Below are 13,396 nucleotides of genomic sequence, written 5' to 3'. Positions count from 1 at the left end.
CTGCTCCAAAGCAGGCAGCACATTTTTTATTGCTCCTTGCCTTTTTAAAAAAATTTGCGGTAGGAGTAAATGCTCATCAAACAATATAGAAGTGTAATTCTCCCACCCCCGCCCCCCGAGATAACCACTCTTGACCCTTTGGTATGTATTCTTCTAGACCTTTTCCTGTGTGTGGATAGACCTGCATATATTGTTTTTCTTGGTTGTGTTCAGAAAAATGAGATCCAACTAGCCGTACTTTCTGTATCTTGCTTGTTTCCATTCACAAATGTCGTGGCCAGCTTTCCAAGTCTCATCATTTTCAGCAATTACATTTATTTCCATAATAAGGCTTTACTGTAGTTTAACCATTTTTCTATAGAAGGATGTTTAAATTGTCTACAGTTTTTAGCTGTTATATTGCAGTGAATATCCTTGTACATATTTTCTTGTGCATTTGTGTTAAAATACATATTTCTCTGAAAGCGTGCCTAGAAGTGTAATTGCTAGTTCTAAGAGCATGCCGAATAGCTACTCCTAAGCTACTAAGCTCCACTCCAGAGAAGTTTACGCCCGTGTGTCCTCCAGCCTCTGATGTTGGGGTGCACTTTTCTTCACATCCTTCGCAAAACCAGGTATCTTAGTGTAATTGTGCTTCACCAATCTGGCAAACAAACCCTGTGTTGTTTCCATTTTTATTTCCACCTGCTCCTCCGTGAGACTTTTCATCTTTTCTTATGTGTCTTAGCATTTGTTTCTTTTGTGATCTCCTTGTTCAGCTTTTACCTATTTCTTCTATTGGATTCTTGGTGTTGTTTTGTAAGAGCTTTTTGTAAATTAGATGTATTCATTCTTCATCTGGTATGTGTTAAAAATATTAGGTTGAACCACATGAAATTGCTAATATTCAATCATTTTTGACACCCCCCCCAAATGGGGAGTTTTATATGGTTCAACCTAATATATTTTTTCTGCCAGGCCATTATTTGTCTTTTTAACTTTGTTTATTGTGTCTGCTTATATAGAACTTGCTCATTTTTACGTAGTCAAATCTGTCCCTTCAACAGGTATTTATTTATTGAGCTCCTACTGTGTGCCAGGGCATAGGGTGACTAAGACGACACACCTGGGCCCTGCCCTTGTGGAGCCTCCGTGTAGTGGGGAGGGGACTCGCAAACAAGCAAACAGGTCATTGCAAAGCGGGAGGGGACACAAAGGAGAGATCTCCTCTCTAGTTTTTGGATTTGGTGTCTTGCTTAGGAAGTCCTTCCTTCCCCACCCTAATATCATAAAAACACTCTCCAATGTTTTCTTCTAATGCTCTTGTGGTTTTGGTTTTACATGTAGCTTTTTAAATTCCATTAGTAATTTATTTTCCTGTCTGGTGGGGGTTGAGATTTAGAGTTACCATTCCCAACTGGATAGTTTATGGTTTCAATAGCACTTCACTGATGTGAAATCCCTCTTCATAATATAATATAAATTCCTTTATTTACATGGAACTTATTTCTTTTCTGTTTATCTCCATTTCTATGCAGGTACCACACAGCTTGGATTTTCAAACTTTATAGTATGTTTTATTATTATTCCAAGGCCAGTCTCTTTCATCATCCTTTTTAAAAAATTGTCTTGGCTCTTCTTCCAGATGAACTTTAGAGTCAACTTGCCAAATTCAGGAGATGGGGAACCCTTTAGAATTTTTATTGGTGTTGTAGTAAATTTATAAATTATTTTTCTGAGGGTTTTTTATTGAGATGTAATTCATACACCATACAATTCACCCATTTAAAATGTACAATTCAGTAGTTTTTAATATATTTATAGAGTTTTGTAACCATCACAACAATCAATTTTAGAATATTTTCATCACCCCAAAAACAAACTGTGTACCTCTTAGCCGTCACCCCGAATCCTCCCATCCTCTCTACCCTTAGGCAACCGCTAATCTTCCTTCCGTCTCTATGGATTTGCTTTTTCTGGACATTTCATAAAATCAGAATCTTACAGTAGGTGGTCTTTTGTGTTTGGCTTCTTTCACTTGGCATGTTTTTGAGGTTCATCCGTGTCATAGTATGAATCAGTACTTCATTCCTTTTTATGACCAAATATTCCACTGTATGGATATACCACATTTGATTTAACTGTTCATCAGTTGATGGATATAAATTAAGTTTCAAAGAAACAAGGCATACACACTTCTCTCCATCCTCAAAGCCTTTCTTGAACATAGATACAGCATTGTTTGTGGCCTTCAAGAATAATTCTCCTGTCTGAGGGATAATGCTTCTCTTTTCCCCTTCTCTAATGGTGCCATATCCTAATAAGGCAGCTGCTGTAAGAAGCATTATGCTGACCTCTCTGATATGCCTCTCCCTGCTGCAGGAGGCCTCAGGTATCCTTCACACATGGAGCAAGCCGGGCAGTTGCCCTCGTCATCCTGGGCAGGTGTCACCAGGCAGCCTTATCCGCCGCCCCGTCTCACTGAACTGTAGCATGGAGGATCTGCCCTAGCAGAGCTGTGGGCCCCGCAGGCCACCGGGATGTTGTTTGGCCCCTCTCATATCTCCTCCCCGTCTGTCCTCTGTCACTTTTATAAATCAGTACCTGAGCTGACTTCATGCTTTGTGTCGTGTTTGCTGTAAAATACTTGAAAACAGGGAGACCCCGTGACTTCCCTCTGAGTTGCTAGAGAAGTTGTCTCTAGCTAGCCTGGCCCCCAAGCAGCTTCTTTATCTGCTGAAGCCAGCCGCTGGTATAGATGTGGATGCTCTGTAGATAAAGCAGCTGCTAGGATAGGAGTGGATCCTCTGCGGATGAGCCAGCTGTGTCTGAGTCCAGGGGTGACGGTGCTAGAGGGTCGCCCCTGAGGAGATACAGTCTCTGGACAATGATCCCTGAGACTGCGGAATACTTCTAGACTCTCATCTCCGAGACCTTTCGGGCTTTGACAATATTATTGACCTAGCTCTGAACATATCAATGTCAAATGTAATTGACAGTGTGATCGTCACCAAAATAAACTGCTTAATAGCAACTATTTCAGTGATGCGTATGAGGAAATCAGGTAGAAGAGGGGGCTCATGGCATGTCCTGTTTTCAAAAGAGTGGTGTCTGGCGATTTCTTTCATTGCAAAATGAAACACTAAGCATCAAGTGACTCTCCCTCTTCTCCTCTGTGTAAAGCAGTACAGCAGGATTTTCATTTCAGATTTTACTTAGAAGCATGACAGCAATGGAACTCCCAGAAGGAGTCTTTCCCATACTCGTGTGTCCAGTTTCCTGCATGACATTTCCGCTTGGCTATGTCATAGATGATCAGTTAGGATTAGCTTGGCTGCCTGTGACAAGGAACTCCAAGTAGTAGTACCTTAAGCGAGATAGAAAAGCTTATTTTTCTCATATTAAAAGTCAAGAGGTAAGTCGTCTGGGGCTCGTATGCTGCTCCCAGATATCGGGGAGCCAGGCTTCTCTCTCTCGTTGTTCTGCCATGTTCAGCACGTGGTTTCCTTCTTGTGATCCAAGATAGCTGTTTGTGCTCCAGCCATCACATCTCTATTCCAGCCAGTATGGAGGAGAAAAGGAAGAAAGGCATTCTCCTACTGTTTAAGGACACTATGAAGTTCATGTTGCTTGGGTTTGAATCTCTTTTGTCTGAACTTAGCCTCACGGCCATTCCTATCTGCAAGTGAGGCTGGAAAACAGTCTGTATCCCAGGCAGCCAGTGCCTTTAGGGGGTCCTATCACCAAGGAGGAGGAGGGAACTTTATTTGTGGACAAGCAGCAGTCTTTGCTACCTGCAGGCTCCTCAGACTCAGTGTTTGACTGACTCATCTCCTCCTCACACCCAGCCACTCTTTTCTCTTGGGTGGCAGCCTTTCCTGTCACTTAAGTTAGAAATGCTAAGAATCATTCATGCTTCTTTTTTCTTGCTTTTCCCTGTCTAGTCAGTTACAAAGCTCTGATGGTTTTATGCCCTAAGTATTTCTTGAATCTGCTTCCTTCTCCGTTCTTCCTATGACTGCCCTAGGTCAGGCCTGGATTGCTGAAATGGCCAAGTGTGTTTTCCCATCTCCAGTTTTATCCCCTTCAAACCCATCTTCCACACTATTTAAACGCAGACTTGCCCACGCAGCTCCTCTGCTTAAAGCCCTGCATGGCCTCCCCTCACCTACAGGTTGCAGTATCCAGGTTCTCCAGCTGGTTGTACAAGGCCCAGTGTAACTGCTCCCTGCCTCACCCTTTAAACTCAGGAATCCAAAATTGACATTTTTAATCTAAAGGCTTGTCTTGCACCATCCCTTTATCCCCTGGGCTAATCCTTTAAGTCTCACCTTCCTCCTGGAAGCCTGCCCTGAGCCTTCTCCCCTGCCCCCGCCACCCCAATAGTACTCTTCCTATAACCTGCACAGTTCTTTTGTAGCACTTCATCCCACCAGTTATTGTTTGTGTCTCCCTTCTGCCGCCAGACGATATGATTCTTTGAGGCCAGAGACTATATTAAACATCTTTATATTCCCAATGCCTTCATTTTGGTGTCCAGAACAGGCATTCCATCCATGTCTAGATGAATGAGAGACTGAAAACTTTGTGATAACTTTGCAAGATAATCAGGCATTCGTGCAGCTTTGCTGGGCTTGGCCACTGGAGGGCGGTCAGTTACAGCATTCTGACGCTGTGCTGAGTTAGCCGGAAGTTCTGTCTCCTCAGGGATGGAGTTGGAGTACCACTGCTCACTCAGCAAGTGCTTTTTCAGCACCCACACTGTGCCAGGCACTGCTCTAGGCACTGGGGTTACGACCACAAAGTAGACAGAAATCCCTGCCTTTACTTCTAGATGTTTATTCAAGGAAAATGAAAGCCTGTAGTCCCCAAAGGGCTGTACAACGCTATTCATAGCAACTCTCTTCACACAGACAAAAACTGGAAACAACCCAAATATCCATGAACAGGAAAATGGATATTCATACAATGGAAGAATACTCAGCAATAAAAAAAGAGTGAACTACTGATAATTGCACCAACATGAAAGAAACCATCTCAAAAGCCAGTATGTTGAACAAAAGAAACCAGATGCCAAAAAAGTACACACTGTATGATTCCATTTAAAGGGAGTTCAGAAGTAATCTATAACCATAGAAGTCAGAACAATGGTTGGCTCTGGTGGGAGACGGACTGAGAAGAGGCGTGAGGAAACTTCCTGGGGTGATGGAAATATTCTCTGTTTCGACTGGGACAGTTTCTACACAGATATATACGTGTCAAAACAGAACTGTGTACTTATGTGTAGTCTACTGTATGCTGATTATATGTGAAAAGAAATTCCTTCCATAGAGCTTAAATTCCAATGAGCAGAAACAGACAAAAAAGAGAAAAATAGGTATTTGTTGGATTGTGATAAATGCCATGGAGAAAAACGAAGCAGGAAAGGACAGAGGTGTGCCCTGCGGCAAGAGCGGGAATGGAACAGATTTTAAACAGGGCAGTGAGCCAGGGTCATGCTGAGAAGATGACGTTTGAGCAAAGTCCTGAAGGAGGCAAGGGGGCAAACCGTGCAGTGAGTTTTTGATAGTCAGCACTCAGATTTTCAGAGAAAAGGAGTTATTGTTAATAACTCCCGACGTTCCCAGGTACCGCGGACCCTGTCGCCATGTCTTGCTCCTGGGCTGTCATGGATTATCCCCCGGCTCCATGCTCAGTTCCAGGAGGCTTCACTCCCCATCCCATATCCGGCTCTTTGCACATGGTAGCTGTCCTGCCCATCCTGTTCTTCCCTGACTGGTGAGGTGTGAGGGCCAAAGATGAAACTGGACAAACTTTCCTAGTAATGGTTGTTTTCATTATTGTCTTAAGAGGACATTCCTGTTTGGCTTTTTAAAATGTGAATTTTGTATTGAAGTATAACATACACTTTAAAAGATACATATATCATGCATGTACAGCTCGGTAAATTCCCCCAAATAACCAGCACCCATATCAAGACAGGGAATGTTTCCAGCATGGCAGGCATCACCTCCTGTTCCTTCCAGCCCCTCCCCCTCACCCCTGCAAGGACAGCTACTTCACTGACTGCTAACACCTCAACAGTTTTGCCTATCTCTAAACTTTATATAAATTGAATTATATAGTAAAGATATTCCATTTTCCATTTTAATGCTATTGGTTTGGAGGGAATTGGAGAGTGGGGCTGATGCTGAATCTTTTAGCACTCACCCTATTTAGGACTCTAACCCTCTCCTCAAGATGCCTCCTGGCCCCGTCTTTGTAGATGAAGCAGCCTCCCGTGTGGTAGGCAGTTGAGGAATATTTGAGGCTCTTCCCAGCAACAGATGTATGTGTGGGGAGAGCCCAGTCAGAGTGCTGAGCTGAGCTGCTTTCAGCAGACTCTTGAGAGCAGTGTGTGCGTTTGGTGGGATGTGCATTGCTTTTCCTATCATGTAGGAGGTGAGTTCTCCAAGGGCAAGTCGTGGCTTGTCACCTCTGGGACTATAAGACCTGGCCTCCTCTCTCCCTGGAAGTGAGCCAGGTGGAACATGCATGCTCGCTTGCTGGCTTGCTCTCCCTCTCATCTGACCCAAGAATAAGTGAGAAATTGTAACAGAGGAGAAATTGAGGTAGCCAACATATTCAAGATGTTTGAGCCTCTGGGCAGTGGACATTGGCACTGGGGGCCCTGGACTCCCCAGAGCCTGTTTGCCTACTGCCTGTCTGGTGATGTGCTGCCTGTCTCTGTGGGTGGTGTTTGGGCAGGTCCCAAAAGGTTAAGTGTGTGCTGGACCTGGCCGTTCCCTGGGCCCCATAACCTCAATACTCAGTTTGAGCTCATATAATCTGGGTTCCTGGTGCCAGGAGGCTGAGTTAACCAGCAGGCAATAATGTTTGCTAAGTAAAATTAAAATTAATATAGGAACCTAAGGAAAATAGAGATAATTCGGTGGTATGTTGGTTTTTAAAATTAATTTTAAGCAGAGTATCATGACACGTACACCTAGGCTACCCCACACTGAGTAGTGTACAGCCAGAGTTTGTGTTCCATCCTGAGTTAATATTTACCTTTTAGTCACTACCCTGATTGACTGGCACAGCGTCAGGAAGGGGTCCACGGTCAGCTGCTTCTCTGCTTCTTTGAAACAGCACGTCTCCTCTCACACAGCCTGAAACACGGTCCTCATGAACCAGAACTGCCTCCCTGTGGGTCTCTGCTCTGCAGGAACCTTGGAAGTCTTTCCTCTGCCCCCCTCCCTGGAAGAGACCAGCTCTCCTCACTGTCCTTTCTCTGCCAGGGCGTTTGTCTTCCCCAGGGTTAGCCGAGGGCCCTCCACCTTCTCTCTCCATGCGAAGGTTTGCCGTGGTGTCATTGTCTTGGCTGCTGCCATCAAATACTTGCCTGAAAATGCCAGATGAATAATACCCAGCAACAAGTTTCCACAGCACTCGAACCACTTAAAAATTATTACATACACGTGTATGCATATCAGATGAATTCTTTGACACTTTTCTTAAACCTGTTTTTCTGGATGAAATATGTTAAGTTCCTGTTTCATGAGGTTCTTTAGATATATGGCCAAAAAGATTTATTTTCCCTTTTCTTAATCAGTTTACTTTTGTGATCAGAAAATACTATGTAAGGTATTCCTATGAGTCCAGTTTTAAAAAACAGACAGCAATGAGGGAAGCTGAGGCTTTGGAAAATAGAAAGGCTGTCTGCAGCCCGAGGCTCTGAATCCTCTCGTGCCTGCCAGTCAGGCTGAATCATTGTGACCCGGCAGATCATGACGTCTAGAAATTGCCCAGCGATCACAGATGTTCCTGGGAAGGGCCTACAGCGGGGAATGGACAAGTTACTCTTGTCACTTTAAGCAAAGCTAGTTCTTCCCAAAGCTGTCAGGGAGTTTTTAAGGCTGATCGTATGTGAGGCTGATTTTAGATCTAGGACCTGGAGTTCTTAGAAAAATAAACACTGGACTGGAGCGACCACTCAAGTACCTTTTATCAGCTAATAGATGGGGCAAATTCTTGTCAAGCCCAGAGTGGGCAATTTGAGTTTTATAAAGAGCTTTTGGGTTTCCTCTTTTTGGATGCTTTGCCTCTTAAAATAACTATAAAATATACTTAAAATCTCATCCCCTGCAGGCTGAGTCCTGGCTGCTGTGTGCTCTGTAATGACAACCAAAGACGCTGCCCTCATTCGAGACTGTGTTGCTGGCATGGTTTCCCGTTCCAGCTTCCATTATATGTTGAATTTTCTCCAGTGGGATGTTTAATGATCCTTCTGAACAGACTGTTTATGTTGAATGAAGCCCTTCAGAGAGCATTTGGACCTCCCTTTCTCTACTGCTTTTTGCTGGTGCACTCAGCTCACAGTTTTTGAGTGAATGTGTGAATTTTATCCTCCCAGCAGGCAGAACACTAAAACTAAACTCTCCTCCCACTCTCTGAAATGCTGGCAAACTGTCCCACTGTCTGTGAAGGCAGAGGGCTAATGGGCAGGCCAGGCCTAAGGGCAGAACCTGGGGGAACAACAGCCCTGACTCAAGGCCCCAAAAGAGGGTCAGCGTCTTGTCTGTTGGTCCCTTTGTTCCCTGACAGCTAAAGGCGTGGAATCAGTACAGTTACTATGAGTGTCATCTTAACGACTTAAGACCTCATGTTGTTAGATTTTCCTCCTTAAGACCAAAAGGTGGAGATGGAAAGCTTTGAAAATTGGCTTGTTTTTAAGGTATGTTTTGGGATTAGGTTTGGTTTGGCTGCAGATAACAGAGATCCAAAATAACAGTGGCTTAAACAAGATAGAAGTTTATTTGTTCCTCATTTAATAACAATAATACTAGCTAATATTTACATAATGCTTATTTTATGCCAGGCACCGTTGTTAGCACTTTTCACATATTAACTTATTTAATCCTTACAAAAGCCTATGACACTGGTAGGACAATACCACCTTAACCGATGAGGAATTGAGGTACAGAAGGTAAAGTCATTTGCCCAAAGCTGCATAACTAGTGAGTGACAGAGCCAGGATTTGAGTTACGCAGTCTGGCTCCTGAGTCTGTGCTCTTGACAGCATGCTATTCTGTCTGACAAAAAAGCCCCAGGCCGCTGGGGCTGACATGGCAGCTGTGCACTCGGGAACCCAGGCTCTATCTCCTTCTTACTCTGCTGTGTTTCCCTTCCTAGTGCATTTCCACTGCAATGTTCTAGAGTTGTAGAATGCCCAAGTTGGAAAAGACCCTTCAGATTATTACGGAGCTCTGGATCTGCGTTTGGGAAATGTGTATGAGGATTGGGAGTGGTTTTTGTCTTGAGCTTTCCTGTGGGTTTCACTTTTTTTGTACAACTCTATTCTCGTAAAGAGGGAGTTACTGCTTAGGACACTTACTGTGAGAAGCCACACTCACTACAAAGGAAACAGTGCTCTCGTGCCCTGCTGGGAGTCTGGTCCTGGGAGTGGCCTGGTGGTGCCAGTGGGTTAGGTCTGCCTAAACCTTTGGCCCAGAGCAGTTCTCTTATGGGGGCAGAGGGGCTAGTTCCTTGGGGCCGTGTTTGTGATGGTGGGAGTTGGAGGCCCCTGGGTGGCCATCCCGGGGGAACGGGTCCATGAGGTGGTGGAGGCATACATGGGGCGGTGAACTAGCGGCGTGTGCAGCAGCATGGAAGGATCTTAGAAATGTGATATGCAGCAAAAAGAAAAAGGAGCCTTCTGAGCTGGATCTTAGAGCCCAGTATCAGTTAATTAAATTAATGGTATCTATATATAGCCACCCCCAAAATACTACGTAATAATGTTTAAGTTAGGAAAAAAAGAAAGATGGTATTTCTTGGAAGCATTTTTTTTTTTAAATGTGATTTCTCAAATGGACCTTTATATGTTATGCAAAATCTTAGTTTCTGCAGGCTTGGTGGTATTTTAAAAAATCTTCTTTATTCTTTTTTGGTGATAAAAGGCAGGTATAGTCAATTGTAGCCCTTGTTCCCTAAAATAATGTAGATTTTTTTCCTGACTATAAAAATTATGCTTATTGTAGAAATTTTTAAAAGTCTGGTAAAGCTTAAAGAAAATAAAAATCCTTCATCCCTACCACCTGGGGAATAAGCACTGTAAACCTTGTGATATATTTTGTCTTTCCTTTGTGCTTCTATAAACACACATAAATATTGTATGAAGAGTAGTTGAGAGTAGACCATAAATAATTTTGTACCTTGCTCTTTTCCCTTAACACTGTGACACGCTTTCCCATGTCATTACAAATTCCTAATAAGTTTCATCTCAAATAAATGATATTGTGCCTACTGTGTGCCGGGCACTGTTGTTAGCACTTTACACGTATTAACTGTGGCTGTACTTTGCGTTGGACTTTTAGGTTGTTCCCAGGATCATAGCTTTTCTGACAAAGCACCTCCCCTCCCCCAAACGGTTTTTATAGCCCTTGATGTCCATTAAAAAATGGTGTTTGTACGGGATGAGAAACCAAGAGTTGTTATGCATTGTCCTCAGAAGGTTCAGTTGTAGGTCTTAGTAATAATTCTCATAGATGAAAGGGCTGGATTCTGAATACATTTTGTCGGATGCATGTGTCTCTTACAGCATAAGGAACTGCAGTGAATGTCCTGTGTTCAAAATAGGGCTTGTGGGTCTGAGGAGAAAAGCTGCCTTTGACACAGATCTCAAGGGCTTGAACATTTCCTTGTGGCCTCTGACAGGCCTGCAGGGGCCTGTGGGTTGAGGCGGCCTGTCTTGTCCGGTGAAGAGAGCCTTACTACTGGCACCTCTCTATGGCAGGAAGGAAGCATCACATGGCCTTTTCCTTCTTCAGGTTTCTGTAGGACTCCTTATCTTCTCCCCACTTTCATCTCAGACCAGACAGATAGCTTCTCATTCCTGTTACTTAGTATGGAGTTTCCATGAGAAGCTAATAGATGGTCCTCTTTAAAAGAGGTCTTGTGGCTAAAGAAGCTTGGGGAATGCTGGACACACGAGGGTAAGCAGATTTACTTAACACAGAATTTCTTATAACTTCTCAAATCCTTTCGTGTGCTGTGATCTTTGTGAGTCTCCAAGATGGGGATATTTAACGCAGCATTTCTCAACCATATTTGTCTATGGAGCCCCTTTTTCCTTGAGTATCATATAGGATTGACGTTTTGCAGAACCCATCTTGGGAACTCCGAACTTGGTGAAATTAGATCCTAGAAGCTCCCACAGCTTTGGGCCATCTTCCTTCAGTCACTCATCTTCCCTTCTGAGTGGTGAGGCCGTGGGTCTGCCTTGTCAGAATTTGGGGATTCCATCTTTAAAATGAACTGTGAGGGCTATCTGATCTCAGCTCTTCTCACTACATATAAGTGTGAGTGGCTAGACAGCTCACTGAATTTTTCCAGACCATGTCCAGGGGGCTGGATATAGCTCATTGCACATAAGGCCTGAGTATTTTTTTCTGAAACTGAATGCACAGACACAGAGGAAGAGAAAGATATGTTGGACCCAGTGGAACTGGTGTGAGAAATGGCCTGTTCAGTGTTGTCATGAGATCCTCAAGAACTTTCCTGGGACACCTTGCCCACCTGACAAGGGGAGGAGGAGGGCAAGCCCTTTTCCTTGGCATCTCCCCTGGCTGTAAGGACCCCGTTGAAGACATGAGACTCTATCTTTCTTTCTCCATTTTTTAGAGAAGGCCTCTGGACTTTCTTCACCTTTTGTTTTACAGAAGAGGATGTGGAGAACTTTGACGTGACCAATTTGTCTCAGGATATGCTGCGAAGCATTGAAGCTGACAGCTTTTGGTGCATGAGCAAGCTGCTGGATGGGATCCAGGTGAGCAGGTTCTGCCCTGGAGGACGCCTGGGTCCAGGGGCTCCTGCAGGCCCTTGGGTTCCTTATTGCTCTTCTGCATCAGACAGGGCCCCTGCCCAGCATGGCGCCTCCTCTTTTTGGTTGATCCATCTCTACCTCTTTCATTAGCTTTAGCTTTCAATAGGCAATGGTCTGGTGTCCCCTGGAGTCTCAGGAACTCTGCACATTGCCCTGGCTTTGTCATCAGAGCACGCCCCTCCTTTCTGCTGTGCACCCCGAGCCATGTGGTTAGTCTCCACAGTGCAGGGCTCTGTTAGGCTCTCCCCACACTGCTGTTCTGTGGATCTCTTTGTTCCTCGAAACACTGGCACAGGCTTTGGAAAAACAGCTTGTGCTTTTAAAAGTGTTTCATTGAACTCGAGAGGTGGTAGCATGTCTGTTTGGAGTCCCTCTTCATCCTGGCTGTATGTCATTTGCAGGATAACTACACCTTTGCACAACCAGGGATCCAGAAGAAGGTCAAGGCGCTGGAAGAGCTTGTCAGCCGGATCGATGGTAGGTTCAGAGGAAGAGGAATTCTATCGCAGAAGCACAGTACAATCTGACACAAGCCAGTAATGCTTGTGGGTCCTCTCCTCAGCCCCCTTCCCAGCCGTGACCCTTTCCAATTCACTCTCTGCTGTTGGCAGCACCAGCATCCTTCCACATCTCAACAGGAAGGTGTAGTGAGGACTCTGCTGTCATCTCGAGTTCTTTTTTGTCTTTAGTTTTCTGTCACCAAGTTCTATCAGTTCTCCTTCAGCATCTCTCCTCACATTCACCCTTTCTTCTCCATTTCCCTAGCCACAGCTCTGGTCCAGCCATGCCTGGATTTCTGTGACTTCTTCCTAGAAAGACTTGCCTCCTCCATACTCTTTCCTCTTCCAAACCATCTGTCACGTGACCACATCTTTCTGAAGCACAGCTCTGGTCACATCCCTCTTCTACTCTGAAACCTCCTGTGGCTCGCCGTTGCTTTTAGCATCAAGTCTATAGTCTGACTTTGTCCTTCACGTGGTGCTGTAACTCAGGACTCCTGGGCTTGACGCAGGGTCCTCAGGTCTGGCTGATACCCCAGCAGGAGTTTCCATAGCTCCCTGTGACCTCTTTGGGCCGGGAGGAAATGAGACGTGGCTCATGCTGAAGCAGAATGTCTTTGAGGAACAGGAGCCTTACAGTGATTCCTTGGCTCTGGCTTGGAAGCATGGAATGTGAGAACTAAAAGGCAGCTCGGAAAGCCCTCCTGTTGACTGATGAAGAAACGGGGGCCTAGGGAGAGAAGTCAGAGTTCAGTTTCTTGAAAAGCATAGAACCTAATAGCGAGGTCTTCTTTTAAGTGGGATTTCTATCACCAGTTAAGTTGTAAAGCTTCTTTAGGGCTCTACCAGTTTCTACACAACTAATCAGGCTCCTTCCCTGGTTTTCTCACTCATGGATTTTCTGCTTCACCCAAGCACTGCCTTCCCCTCCCCCATACAGAAATCGCATATCTTTTTCTCTCCTTTCCCAGGTCCTCTTTTCATGAAAACCTTCCCTGATTTGTTCCACTCACTCCAGCTTCCTTTTATGACTTAGGATTTCAATCTTCCC

General features: G+C 44.6%; 1 protein-coding gene across 4 annotated transcripts in view; it reads left to right on the top strand.

Annotated features, from left to right (window-relative positions):
• Positions 1-13,396, top strand: part of TBC1D22B (TBC1 domain family member 22B) — a 66,418-nt gene that overhangs the window by 33,390 nt on the left and 19,632 nt on the right. For all 4 annotated transcript variants that reach the window (XM_070514996.1, XM_014830950.3, XM_014830951.3 and 1 more), the window contains 2 exons: positions 11,682-11,788; positions 12,247-12,322. In XM_070514996.1, coding sequence (XP_070371097.1) covers positions 11,682-11,788; positions 12,247-12,322 — 183 coding nt within the window. The remainder of the gene's footprint in view (positions 1-11,681; positions 11,789-12,246; positions 12,323-13,396) is intronic.

Source organism: Equus asinus, chromosome 8, assembly GCF_041296235.1.
Source record: "Equus asinus isolate D_3611 breed Donkey chromosome 8, EquAss-T2T_v2, whole genome shotgun sequence".
NCBI lineage: Eukaryota > Metazoa > Chordata > Mammalia > Perissodactyla > Equidae > Equus > Equus asinus.
This window is presented reverse-complemented; position numbering and strand designations above follow the sequence as displayed.